The sequence below is a fragment of the Ambystoma mexicanum genome, chromosome 2q (assembly GCF_040938575.1).
Source record: "Ambystoma mexicanum isolate Mex_15411 chromosome 2q, UKY_AmexF1_1, whole genome shotgun sequence".
NCBI classification, from domain to species: Eukaryota; Metazoa; Chordata; class Amphibia; order Caudata; family Ambystomatidae; genus Ambystoma; species Ambystoma mexicanum.
The window spans coordinates 941734246-941749082 of record NC_090924.1 but is presented as its reverse complement, the minus strand read 5'-3'; the positions used below and the strand labels follow the sequence as shown (position 1 = coordinate 941749082).

General features: G+C 40.7%; 1 protein-coding gene across 3 annotated transcripts in view; it reads right to left on the bottom strand.

Annotated features, from left to right (window-relative positions):
- Nucleotides 1–14837, bottom strand: part of RAPGEF5 (Rap guanine nucleotide exchange factor 5) — a 1543629-nt gene that overhangs the window by 1174494 nt on the left and 354298 nt on the right. For 2 of the 3 annotated variants that reach the window (XM_069648248.1, XM_069648249.1), the window contains exon 2: nucleotides 12792–12842. The exons of the other annotated variant lie outside the window; for it this stretch is intronic. In XM_069648248.1, coding sequence (XP_069504349.1) covers nucleotides 12792–12842 — 51 coding nt within the window. The remainder of the gene's footprint in view (nucleotides 1–12791; nucleotides 12843–14837) is intronic. 3 annotated transcript variants of the gene reach the window in all.

Genomic DNA, 14837 nt, shown 5'->3' with positions numbered 1-14837 from the left:
TCAAACCATTAATCTCGAGCGGAACAATGATCAGGAATGCTGTGGCGAAACAAAACTGGGGTGAAAGGCAGTGTTACACATAAAATGGATGAACCCGAGACAGGAAGGATGCCATATTCCAAGGCAAGATCTCAGGAGAGACATATGTGCCCACAGCAACAAGGGAGGAACAGAGCTGGGAATGCAACAGTGCGTAATGTAACACAAATATGATAATCTACAGGATGATATACCACATTCAATGAGATATGGGGAGACACTCTAGGAGAATTTCAATAAAACCCAATTTTATATTTAAAAAAAACTTATTTTGGCTACACGTTTCTCATCTCCAATTAGACACACTATTACCCCTGCACCCCCAAACACACTCTTTCATTCACCAATTACTTGTAGATATCTAGACAAAAGAACATATTATTTCAGGCAAAACTGCTACATTGTTTGTTTACAGTTATAATGTGTTTAGTTTATCAATGAGAGTGCTCCACAACTCCAAAACTCAAGGAAAAGGACTTTGATATATACCATCTGTGCTCGTCTTACATTTCTTAAATGCTACCTATGTTTTACTTGGCGTATAAAAATAACAGAATATTGTAACGTATTGGAAACACTCCAACATCTTTTAACAGTCTTTATCATAAATAAAAAAACAAGTTAAAAAAAACAGCAAATAACAAGGCAGGTGTGTTGAATTGGCTATGTGCCTTGCCATAGAGTTCCTCAATTGTGCTGTTGAAACAATTTAGTGATTGTTAAGTATCCACTTTGGGGCCCTGGACGGATTCTTCTGCTAATAGTTGCAATAGCCCCCGCAATGATAAAGCCTTGCTCAGATTGTAAACAGGTAAGGGCAGATTAGGGTGTTTATGATAGCAACTCTCATAATGGGTACTGACTGTTAATTGAAGCACTGCTATATTAGATCATCGTCACTTCTCACATGAGAAGTGTCAAGTAGGCTGGCCTCCACCATCTAAACTTTTGCATTTCCACTAAATGTTCTTATTGAACCATCTGCATTGAACAAGCCGGAATGAGTAAGGAATATGAGCTGCAACCTCTCTGTGAACTACATCTAGTGATCAGAGAGATGGGTCAGATTGTATATGGAACATGAACAATGTATCTCTAGGCGCAGAAGAACACAATTCTTGACACCTTAACTTGACTGATGCGCACATTGTTGCTGCTTTGCTCCGATTCTGTTAACGCCTTTTCGTTTAAACCAGCTGCACCAGTGCACTTTGCACATTTGAACTGTGTCCCATTCCTTTTGATTCTGAGGATCCCATTTAGCAGAGAAGCAGCCAATTTGATCTTGAAAGATGCACTGAGAAAATATGTCAGGTATTATTCATTTCAATCTTTCATTGAGATGGTGTGGGGAACACAGGCAAGTTTGAGAGCACATTCCTCACCAGCAGTGCTGTATCCACCAGGCTCGTCAATGAGGGGTCCATTTTATTGGTCAGGTGGGGCTCCAGCAAGAACACCAGGGGGGAGTACCACTGAGTGCTGCACTGCCCAGGTAGCAGGCCTGGTTGCCTCCTCAAGAGGTTGCAGCACACAAGAGTTGGTACGATGAATAAATAAAACATTTAAGGGAATGGGGTGTTTGGGAGGGAACCACCCCAAAAACTATTTTTTGAAATGTAATGGTTTTTTTCGTAAAAACATTTCCTGTAAAAAATCCAGCGAAAAAGCATCCTACGATTAAATGACATGGAACCCAAGAGTTGTGTATCTAAGAAGAAGAAAAAGAAGAAGAAGAAGAAGAAGAAGAAGAAAAAAAAGAAGAAGAAAAAGAAAAAGAAGAAAAAGAAGAAGAAGAAGAAAAAAAGAAGAAGAAGACGAAGAAGAAAAAGAAGAAAAAAAATTAGAAAAAGAAGAAGAAGAAGAAGAAAAAAAAAGAATAAGAAGAAGAAGAAGAAGATGAAGAAGAAAAAGAAGAAGAAGAAGAAGAAAAAGAAGAAAAAAAAGAAGAAAAAGAAAAAGAAGAAGAAGAAGAAGAAGAAGAAGAAGAAGAAGAAGAAGAAGAAGAAGAAGAAGAAGAAAAAGAAGAAAAAGAGGAAAAAGAAGAAGAAGAAGACGAAGAAGAAAAGATATATCAGACTACCTCGGATTCTGTGTTGGCATAAATAATTTCCCATCTATGACGAGGCTGTGACAGTTGCCATACTCGGTTATGGCATTGTTTTGTTTATTATAACATATGAAAAGCAGCAGTCCAGCAGGTGGCATTTGGGCTTCAAGGTTTGCTGTGGTAACTTGCACCTGCAATTTGAACAGCACACTTCTTGCACTGTATGCCCGGCCGAAGCATGCGCTGACTCTAGGCTATGACAATCATGTCCTTAACAGGCAGGCATTTCCTGATGAAACCGATTAGCAACAAGTGAAGGACATGGCAGGACGAATATTAGAGCCACTGTCATGAGCACCAGCGCACAGCTGTATAGGCCAGAGTCTTAGATACTGGTCCACTTCCTCCTTCACTTTTGCCCAGATTTCATCTTGCATGCGTCATCTGACTTACAATTCTTGCATACAAATATTGGTATGACGTTTACTGGCATGAACCTGCTGTTCCCTAGCACTATTCAGAGATCGCAACCCTTCTCGACAGCCAAGGGAAGGGGAGGTCAACCAGTTTGAAGTCACAGCCATACAGTCAGTACTCTGAACACTGGCCCACGTGTACACGGTGAAGTGACTGATATAATGCATGTATCACAGAAAACAGTACCTTGTAGTAGAACTCTGGTCAATGTTTTCGTGCAAAGTAACGTTGACCGCGATGTTCGAAATGATGATTGAATTTGCACCCATGAACAATGGAAAAAGGGACTTATGAAAAACGAATATGACAATCAGTCCATAGAAAACGTTACAACCAGATACGCGGTGGGCAAGCAAACTGTCAAGTTGCCTGTGATATGTTAGTATGCGCTACAATTCCTTCATCACACTGAACAAACGATCATGGGTAGTATCATTGTGGGGAGCAGTGCTGGGTGTTGCCATTCAGAGCAAGAAGGTTTTCTGCAGTAGGGGCTGGGGACTGAGGGTCATTGGCTGTTCGAGGGATGGGTGAAGTTGAGTTTCTGCATGATTACGAATGATATAGGATCCCAATGATTAGGTGGCAAAGGTCTCAGGTAGCCACCAGCATGCCGTTTTCCTGCACAGAATGCAGGTGGCGAGAGGATACTGATCATTCTGCTGAATGCAATAAACATTGAGTTTGTGTGTGCGACATGCTCTACAACACTCTTATGACAGCAACTGTGATGGTGATGGTGTCATTATGTGTCTGTCTACCACGCAAGGATGTTTTCTACTCCCAGACCTAACATAGTATGCTAAAAGTGGTACAATAGCTTTGTCGTTGCCACCCATCTCTGTAACTGTTAACTTAAATTGACATTACGTAGGATGTTTCCACACCAATTAAAGCATATTGAAACAGGAAATCTGATTCATTGACAGTTACCACATTTGTATATTTCCTTTTGGGACCAATATCACATACAAAGATGTTTTGCAAAGGACAGATGCAATTGAAGCATGTTTGAAGACTAGAACATTGGTGCGAATTGATTCACAAACAGAAAAGCTACAAAATGTTTGAAGGTTTACGTTTTATCCTTCCAGGCTCACTTTAATTAAAAAGTTCGAAAATTCATCGACTTGCATTCAAATTATGTGTGAAGTGTGGCTTTCTAAACCAACCCCAAAATTAGCTTTATTCAAAATGTTCTGAAACATATGAAGACATCCATTACACACACCAACCCCTGGCGCACATCCATTACACACACCAACCCCTTGCACACTCCTATAGAACAACTGGAGGATAAAATACCAACGCTTTATATATCAACACATTTCTTCTTGATTTCTTGGTCACGTGATTTCATATACTTCATGGACACTGAAATGGTCACTCTGGTTTGGACTGCCTGGATTGTATACACCAATACTTGGGCTCAGTTTCAAAATAAGCTGTTCAGTATTGATTACTTCTCTCTAGGCTAGAGTGCTTGTATTGACATATCTGCCAATAATTCTCCATATTTTCTATCATATACTTCAATTTGTCTCCTTTTACTGAGATCCAAAAGATGAAAAGGAGCACTAAGCATGTCTTCTATGGGAATGGCTGACCCAAACCTAAAGGAGTAGGTCCTACCTATTTCCAAACCTGTGGTCTACAGGTTACTTCTAGTTCTTTGCAACAGGGATATTAACTTACTGAGATGTATTTCTATTAAGCAATAATCCAATGGGTGATGGTCCCAGTAGCATGATGGGAAGGGTCCAAACTCAAGGAGGCCCTTAAGAGGAAAGGGCTGTGAGCCATTACCCGCGGTTACACCACAATATTGTTGGTGTAATCGCTATTAGCACCTTTGCAGCCTGACTGTATATATTACTTTTTAGTCAGGCAAGTCAGCACTCAGATGGGAACACCTTCCCAAAGGAAGTATAAAAGCAGGACTAGCACAGCAAAAGAAAAGGGAGCTCCAATCCGCCTGAGGCATTGCTCACGAGTAGCACAGATGAGATAAGCCTCAGAGGTGCCCATAGCATAGGAGAGAAACAGAAAATGTTATGAAACCACTACAGTGTACCCCAAGCCATGCAACCAGAATGATCAATAAAATATCCAAAGTGATACCATATATAGCCAGCCAAAGATCCTTCCAAATGGCTACCATCAAAGGGAGAACTTCTAGCTCACCTCTGCATAATGGGCAAAAGGTCCAAATACATAAACACATCTTGCTCAATCCTATAACCCGACCAGGAACCTCTGGCCATCAAAGATAAACCAACCTTGAACCGCAACAAAGTTTGATATAAAGATAAACGGATCTCCTACATTGCTCCCAAACTGTGGTACATGCTCCTGAGACCATAAAACAGGAAACTAACATCTAGTGTTTGAAAAAGACCCCTAAATCCTCTATACACCATCAAGCAATCTATCCAAAATAAATCTAACACTGTGCTCAGATTGCTGCTTTGATGATGGGCTGCTAGCCCCTACTCAATATGCAACGGGTCTTTGATACAACTTTGGCACTTCTATGATAAGAGTCTTAAGATGATCACCATAGGCCCCTGCAACTTAACATTGAAGGGACTTCTGATCAGCCAGAGTGAGGTGATATTAATGCAGAGAGTGGAACAACACTGCCAGTTATAATTATGATCAGAAGTCCCACAACGTTAAATTTGGGGAGCAAGGGGCATTGTTGATCTGGTGCCTATCAGAAACCTTTAATGAAAATAAACATCTGTACCCTATAGGATTTCTTGCTAAACCTTGATAAATACATTTGACCGAACCCTGAATCACACACATTTTCACGATATTGGGGTTATTGAGGGCTCTAACAAATGCTTAAGAAATTTGAGTGGCATATTCGAGTTAAGCTCATGAGAATTTCATGCTGATGAAATGTTGCTGTAAACATTGAGTTAAAGAGGTTAGACTATTCCCTGCCATGGATGTGCAAAGAAAACTAAGTTTCCAAATGACTAATGGCTTCTATCTGGTATACAGAAAATCAAATGTATTCTGTTTCACGCTGGCAACAAATTATCTTTTTTGTAAACACGAAATGCAAATACAAAATACACAAATGATGCACTTTCTATTTGCATTTATTTGAAAATGTACATGTCACCTCAGTCACAAATGTAAACTGTACATTTCGTGGGGGCTGGCACTCACTGCAAATAATACATTGGTCAGTCCCATTGTATTAATTAGTGCTGGCAGCGCCATGACAACACTAATGAAGAACAGACTTCCGGCATCCAAATGGGGAATGGAAGCCTATTTTACATGACCAACCCTTAAAGGGCGTGTCATAAAGAAGTGTGTGAAAAAGAAAACAAAAATCTGTAATGCAATAGGATAGCAGTGGCTGATACCACTGCTGTCCTTTTTTGAAAAACAAAATTATGAATGGATGATAAAGGACTCACGTATGCATTTCACATCCCCTGTGCCTTTTCAAAACCAATGCAAGGAATGTGTTTGATTTCAGGTGATTTTAAAGCAATCCCATTTCCGAATTTGGAATGCACAATAAAATGTGCAGAAACACCCCCACAATTGTGTATATGTTCTGTCCCATATTGTATAAGCCCATGTTGAATGCTTTAGAAACCAAGGCAAGCTATTAGGCCTGAAACTATTTTAAAATGTGCTATTGCATTGGAGATTATTGAAACACGTGCGAGCTTCAAAACACAAAAGGGACGAGCATAGTTATTGGAAAACATTGGTTAAGTTCAATATGCATTATTTATTTGCATAAGCTTCACCAAGCACATGCAATGGTTCAGAAAGGTTCTCTTACACATTGCTCTGTCATTGCACATCATAATATGAAAGCACACTGTTCTGTGCAAGTAGAAAAACACATGGTGTTCTGATCTGCATATTGTTCTACAAACAGAATGTTCACAGAATCAAAAACAAAATTGAGATCTAGTTGCAACAATTGAGACATGAGGTATTTTTCCAAGGCATTGTATTGGTTTAATTCATTTCAAAATGTGCTCTATTTTTCTTAATAATGCATTTCACGATGCTGTCATATTCACAACAAGCATGCGAGTCTTTATTTCATAAAACACAGTATGCCATTTGTAAAGAATTAACTGATACTTTTGGCTTCAGATGTAATACAATAGAAATTCATTGTTTATATTTCTTGGAAGAATATTTCCTTAAACATTGAAGAGTTGTTTAAAGTTTGATGGCAATCTCCACTGTACAGATGAATGATAATCAAATTTTTGAGACTAGAGCACTTTCTCAATTCAATTGCATAAAATATAAATAGGCTGATTCACATATATTAGTTCCATGAAGCACACAGCTGACTGGCTATGAGTATTGTGGAGAGCACTTGCGATCATACTCTGATATCATTGTTCAGGGGAATGCCTTGGAATTGACCAGTAAAACATTACAACAGTAGTCAAAAAGGAGTGTACGCCAGGCAAGAAGTAACACAGTTTTTTTGACTGCCCCAGACACAGCTGGGTCAGCAATATTCAAACAGAATGCAGAACAGAACTGCATTAAAAGGCACTGTCAAAGAAACACCCCTAAATCAAAAGCTTCTATAATCATCTAAGCTAATTAACATCAATCACTTTGCAACATTAAATGTCTCCCCACAAGAAGCTGATTGGTGAAGTCATATCATACCCTCATAGAAGGGCATACATTATCTTCTATGATTAGGTCCCACAAACCTTACCATACCACCCCTAGCTTCTTGTAGTGACGTCACAATCCAACCCCCAATTCCCACACCATAGTGCCAATTCATCGAAACATTTGAAATGACCAGGGGATCTTTATTCATCTGTCCTGGTCATTTCATCTTCGTTCTTATGAGAAATTCTTCTACCATAACACTGTTAGAGCCTTGAATCAACAACAAGTTACTGTGTTAATGTTGCACATTAGGAACGCTTTCACCTTCTTCCCAGGCAGAAATGTACTCAGGATCAATTTGAAACTGCCATGGGCTTTCAGAAACTGTCAGTATATCAGGCTTTGTAAATTAATATGGCGAATTATTAAATAATTGTGCATTCAAAGCCTTTCCGCAGCAACCCATGAGCTCGCCAGTAACAACAAATGTTCGGTTCCTTCTGTGCGAGCCTGGGATTGTGGGATTTGCAATGTGCTACCAGCTGCTGTGGCTTTAAGCAAATTAATTAAATGAACAAACTTTTCTGAAAAGCATTCTTTTAGGCCCATTTGCACATCTCGGCCTAATGCTAAATCGTATATATTTACCTGTGACCCAACGTTATTATCTATGTTTCGTTAATATGAAATACTATTATCTTAGGGCATTCTCCAGACTAGTTCAAATTACTATGTGGCTATCAAGGAAGCCCCCTCTCCATCAGAGTGCTACTCCCGCAGCTGATAGGTTTGCACCTTTTTACTGCACTGAACTTGCATTGTTACTACATCATCATGACTGACAAGTGAACTATCATTTTTGCAAAACAATGGAAAGTCCAAGGTCCCGGGAGGATTTATTTATTTTGTGCTGATGGGTGGTCTAAGCTTAGTTTTTGGAGTAGTTTACAGATCACGACTGGCAATTGTACTGTCATATTATTCAAAGCAATACAAATTCTATGGGAAACAAGCTCTTGGCAGGAGCAAAGATTAAAACTAGAGAATAAGACACTGACGCCCATAAATCAACATTTTCTGGCAAGAAAACTGGCTGGTTTTCTGAATCAAGAAAACTGGGACAAGCAAAGTTCCATACTTACATTGCTGACTTGCTGGGTTAAGAAGACACAAGTAGCTATTCTAACAAACTCACCATTGCAGAGTAAATCTCCTTCAAAGCCTCAAAAACTGGCACTGTGCCAATTGTTTTCCTGCATCAATATTTTGAGGGATGACATAAGCCATTATTTACCTATTTGTGCGGCATATTTTCTTTTCTTTTACATGGATAACCCTTAAAAGATACCTTGATGTATTTTTGTGAGGTAGCCATTCAACGATCCTCTGTACGTAGTGCCTAAAGGCCTTTGCTTCCTCTTATATTTTTGCCAGGATAAATTGACTCATCAAAGCATTTGTTAATGGAAAAGAGGAATGCAAACAGGTGGATTTAATGCATAAATTCATTTTTAACACACAGCTTTAGATTGTTTTTAGGTAATTGGCCTTTGAGGTTATACACTTTTGACATATTTCTTAAAGGCTTTTCGATTTGATGGGTTTACAGGGGTTGGAATAAGCTCACCTGTCTACAGGCTCACCAATCCTGACAGCACTAATGTATCATTTTAAGTTTCACTATGCCACACTTAACATGGCTACTCACATTGTTGACCGGTTGCAGGTTGCTTTCAATTTCTAGTAGTGAAGTGGTGAAAAGTAGGACCCGTCAACTGCATTATTACAAACATTGGACACTGTATATTTTATTATACTGTTTTTAATGCTCCTACAATATTCCCATGAGAGAATAAATATACAAAAATCCAAAACCAAAACAGTGCAACTATTATTGGTGTGTTTCTAATTTATGTGTATACAAAAGGTACTATATTTCAAGTGTACATGCTTGTTATTTTATTGGTAAAACTAGGAAGGGAGTTTATTGATAACATTCACACAAGGATAATGCAAATAAGTTCCAAGATGCTCCATGGGAAGACCCACAACAATTTCACTGTCCAAATGTATTCATGTCAGGCCCTGAGGGATAGTGGTTTCTCTTTCAGTAAGCACAGAGATCCAACTCTCTCCAAAGAGATCAAGTACTGAGCTATGATCTACCTCAAAACCTGCCACAGCTACAGGAGTTAATTTTAATGCTTTTGGGGAGGATGTTATGGTATAGCAAGCAAACAATCATGAAAGTGCAAAGGGTGCAAGAAAGGGCACCTAAATGGATGCAGCTATGATGTGCACAGTCTGACGATTCAGAAGGTGTTGTCACTTCTCTCCAAGCGGGAGCCCTTTCACATGATGGTAAGGAGGTGCAATAGTCATCATAGGGGTGGTTTAATGCAGGAGGAACTCATGGGGAGGGACTCCCCCTCTGGGACAAGGATGATGACCTAGGGTACAGCCAGTTGAGCAATGTCACTCCCCAACATTCCATAGCCCACCCCTACATTCCAAGCCATTTCAGTGAGAGTAACCCCATGTATGTTTGGAATACATGGGATATAGCCACAACAGAACATGGTGAGATGAAGAAGCACACAGGAAAAATGAAGAATAACCAACTCTTGAGTACTGCCATGAGGTGGCTTACCGGATGCATGAGTAATGCCAAAGAGCCATTGATCACAAGTGTGGACGCTGCGCCGGGGAAGAGTCCCAGGGATAAAAAGGAAAGAGAAGGTGGAATAAGGTGTATCTGATCGCAGGGAAGCCAGGAGCCCAGGAGTTTCGCATTCCAAGTGAGGTCTGGAAGAAAGGCTCTGCAGAGGATGCCAGCGGCAAACTGCAAAAGTCCATCCTGGGAGCAGACACAGCTGCAAGGTGGAACGGAGAAAGCAGTGGTATGATCGCAACAACGTGGACCATTCGGTCCAAGAGCAAAGCCAAGATGGTAAGGAGTGGAGGAACGCGCAGGTGCACTGGGACTGCCAAAGCAGATGTGATGAGCAGACTGCTAGTGTAAGGGATGGAAGTAGGTTGTGAACCGGGAAGGTGGAGTTTGAGTTTGATGGACATTCTGACAGATATGTTAGTATCAGTTTGAGGCAGGGAAAGCCCTCTTATGGGATAGGGATAGTGAGGGTCTTTTCTTCCAAAATAAAATGTTCAAACCACCACTTTGCCACCTTTTTGTCAGCTTCCAACTTCGATACCTTTAGTCAGATGTCCTTTGTGAATAGAGCACATATTTTTGTGGTAAAAGTGATATGAGGTGCTAGTAAATCTCATGACTTGCGCCCAAACAAGTTTTGAGATTTGACGCCTTACTGTAGACATATATTATGTGTTTTTTCCAGGTACAGATCTCATAACATTACAATACTACCAGACTAAATGCCATTAATTTAGGCAACATTAGAGGGAGAAAAATCTGCAACATAAATGTTTGGCATGTAACTGCAAAAGCATCAGCCTTACTGACTTTTCTGAGGTTTCCGAGTCAGGAATTGCCCTGTTGCAAAAAAGATACATTTTGTGTGCATGTTTACAACAACAACAAGGCAAATTTTCCGTAGTGCTAATAACATTGCACATTAGCACTAGGACAAACGCTGCCTTAGTACAAAAATGCAGTGAAAATGTATATTATTTGCACTGGGGTATTTATTGCCCTGGTGCTTATAACATGCCAATGAATTCCATATGTCAAAATATTATAAACCTTAGTTGTAATCAATGTGTTTACCTCAGAATTATGAAAACTACAATCAAGCATGACTTAAATGTGACTGCCTCTACTGGTCGGAAATGAAATAGTACAACTGTACAATTAACTAGAACAATTATATCAATTTTAGAAGGATAAAAGGCTGAGTTGTCAAACCTGAAACCAGCATGATACACATAGATCTCAACAGTGAGCTAATGTGAAGGTTAATACACCACTGCAGAGTTTAGCGTGTTTTCCCATTTGGATAATGTTCAGAGGTGCACAGAACTCTTTTTCCTGCTAACCCCTGTATCTAGAATCACCCCAACCCCTTTTCCACTAACCATTCTATCTGCTTCTGCAGCATTTTCACTTATTTTCTATAGCAGTGTCCCTTGGGAATGAGCCCTAACCTGTCCAAGCGTATTCTTACCTTCCCTGAAGATGTATGGCTCTTGAAGAAAATTCCATCAAACTTGTTTGGAAAAATAATCTGCAGGAAACTGCAAACCACCCGCAATCTCATTCATAGATTTGCGCAGCCCACAGATCACTTCTGAAAAAGTTCACCCTGTCATAATTCCCCGAAATGGCATGTTCTATCAGATCTCTGCATGAATCCACTCTGCATGAATGACCTTTTGTGTTATTTGATATGCACGTGATATCTCAATCTGCAATTGAAAAGAGCAAACTAAGCAACGCTATGAACCTGTATGCAGGCCATTAGACAACTCTTTGCGTTTGTTTTAAACAACACATGGAAGGTAGCACTTCACCTCCCAACCCCTCCCCCACCCGGCCCCCTGTTTCACATTGTTCATCTGGTTAACTTATTGCTGGCTGATCATTCGGACTGGCCTACAAGGAACTCCAGTAATTTCCTGGTGGGCCTCTGCACCAAGGGCCTGTTGTGTGGGTTTTCTGCTCCTCTAACACCCTCCCGAGGCACCATGAACCCATTCCTTGCATCTCTCCTTATCCCCCACATCTCTGTGAAGTAGCATATTACTTTCTACTCCCTGTTTCTAGGGGTACATGTGCTTTAAAGCATCACTAATTGGGCAATGTCTTCCAAAGTTTCTTGTGTGAGTCCCACCCTCCCCAGTCATACTTGGAGAAGATGGCCCTTCTCCCACAGAGTAATATGGGGCCACATTGAAAAACATTTCCAGGGCCACGTGTGGGTACCACACCACCCCACCTGGCGATCTATACAGACCTCGCATTTGGGGAGGTGTACAAGTGAACAGTCTGACTAAATTTGATCATTCTTAGTGGAGTCTTTCTTTACTTTTAAAAACAATGGGCCTCATTACGAGGTAGGTGGTAAGGGATTACCGGCACTGGTAAGGACACCGGTGCCGGTAATCCCTTACCACCCTATGCCGAGGTCCCTTAGCGGGTCCCTTCCCTAAAACCTGGTTTTACCAGGCGTTATGTATGGGACCCGTTAAGGGACTTCAGAGCTAATAACGGTACCGCAAATTCACTACCGTTATTAGCTCCATCCCCATTCCCATTGAGCCCTATGGGGGCTTGAATGGGAATGGTTCCCGGAATGGGGACTTACCGGGTCCTCCAAGGTTGGAATGACCCGGTAGGTCCCTATTTCGGGAACCCGGACCCGGTATGCAGTAAGGGGGTAGCCATGGTGCTAATAGCACCATGGCTACCTCCTACCTCGTAATGAGGCCCAATGGGTTGAGAATTCACAATTCACCAGCATTCAATGAGAAAAGAGAAACATAAATGTCCTGACATGCAAACTCAGCATTAAAAAGGCTGTCAAATTAAGCATACAAAAACCATGCCTTATGAAAACATTAATATAGTATTAACATACTTTCATAAACATACTACAGACATATTAAACGTTCACTTTACCTCACTTGTGGAGTGGTCATGGCATGGGTCAGAGATTCTGTCATACATAACCTGCAAAGAAAGCATAAGGACCGTCATTTTTCATCGCTACTATATCATGCAAGTATTTCTTGGTTTTGAATGGACTGATGCACTGCAATAATTTGCATCTTTTAAAAATGTTTGTAACAGCATTGAGTGTTCATTTTTTGTGTCAATGTTTAAAGAACATCAGCATAGCTTCTGGGAAACAGATACTTGCAAAAAGAGTCAGCATGTACTCTCAGAAAGAAAAGTTTCAAAATGTACCCCCTAAAAACCAAAATCAAAACAGAAAGAACAAAGGGCAGATGTTCATCCCTTTGAAAAATAGATATCTTGTCAATGGACATAGCATTCACCTCACTGCCTGATCCAATGTAAGCTTGATAAATAGTGAACACGGCTGTCCAGAAAAATCTGAACATACTAACGTGGCTCATTTTTCACGGGGTGGAGCTATTACCTGAACCACTGCCAGCTGCCCATTAATTATTGTTGACTTGGAAAGCAATTGTTTATTTAGCCTTTGACAGCAAGATGTGGTGGCTGACAGATGAACACTAATGTCAGTATGACTCAGGCGTTACCACACAATACAGTGCTTGGCGGACCAACACATTCCAGCGATATGCCTCACACATTTTGGGTTACAGCAGATTATAGTGGGATCAGGTGAGCGGACACTAGTAAATAAGTTTGCTGAAGTAGCCAAACTTAACTTTGCTGAATACTGTGGACAATTTGTGTTCAAGCGCACACTTTCTTTGCATACTGAGACAAGCAGTCTCATGTGGCTTCCGTGGACTATGGTGAACTCAAGGGTGACCTTGTGAACACGTGTGTGATCTTGCAGTACTCCAATAGCCATTTTGAACAGTCCCGATATACATAAGAGTCCAAGAGGGCAATATTAGCAGGTAATTCGGCAGTCGATGACAGTGGTGTTAAGAGGACATGGCTAGCAGCATCCTGACGTTTCCGTGAAGATGTTTGCCTTTCGTGCTTGCCCTTTGTAGGAAAAAAGACCTAGATTCTGGGTTGTTCTAGTGCACCAAACTACACACATCGCCACACTAATGTGGCCAAGAGGAAATGTGGAGGGTCTTTGCCACTGTAAATCTAAGTAAAGAGAAATGATTATTTGTAGTTCATTGAGATTAGTTTGTCAATGCTTAGATAATAAAAGGCACCTCTAACTCATTAACTTGTGGATTACAAATATTCAAGAATCAGGAATGGGCCGAATTGCATTTCCAGCAGTCAAATCTATCGAATGGACACATTTTTTGATATGTACATTTCCAGTGCCAGTGAACATTTGTAGCATACTTTCATGCATAGAAACATGGTAGAGTAGGACTCATGACGGGTTTCTTGTGTTTCCTGACGGGTGATTTTCCCACTAGCGATTCTGCTGGGGTCATTAGTAACCAGTGCCCTGTTCTTGATCCAGTGGTCAGGCTAGAGCTTAAGAGAACCATGGTCACTATCCCTGCAGTCCCCCATGGGACACAAGTTAAGCTTGAAATCTAATGGAGTAATAGTGTGGCAGGAGTCAATCAAAACAAATGTAAGGGGGTGGTGGATCGTCAGAAATCGAATCAAGACCATACAATTCAAAACCTCTTTAATTTGAAGAGAACCACGTCTTTCTAAAATATTACCTGACTCCCTTTGAATAGTCCACAGTGAAAATGGAGGTGAGGATGCATGTGCTGATAGAATTGCAGATCAATGCATAAAGGTCAGCAATTCTGGCTTGTGGTACCAGCCCTTGCCTTCTACTTGAGACAGCAAATAGGAGCTAATCTACAAGTCAATGCAAGGAGCACAACAATCTTAAAATGTTCCATGTAATCAATGGCCCAGCTATGATCATGCTAAAGTGTAAAGTGCAGCGTTCAACATTTTGTATGGAATCTTGGCACTGACAAATGCGGCAGAGACGAGGGTATTTTTTGCCAGAAGTTATTAGCCTTCAAGCATTTTTTCCCACAGGCTGGGGGAGCAGCTGCACTACACACC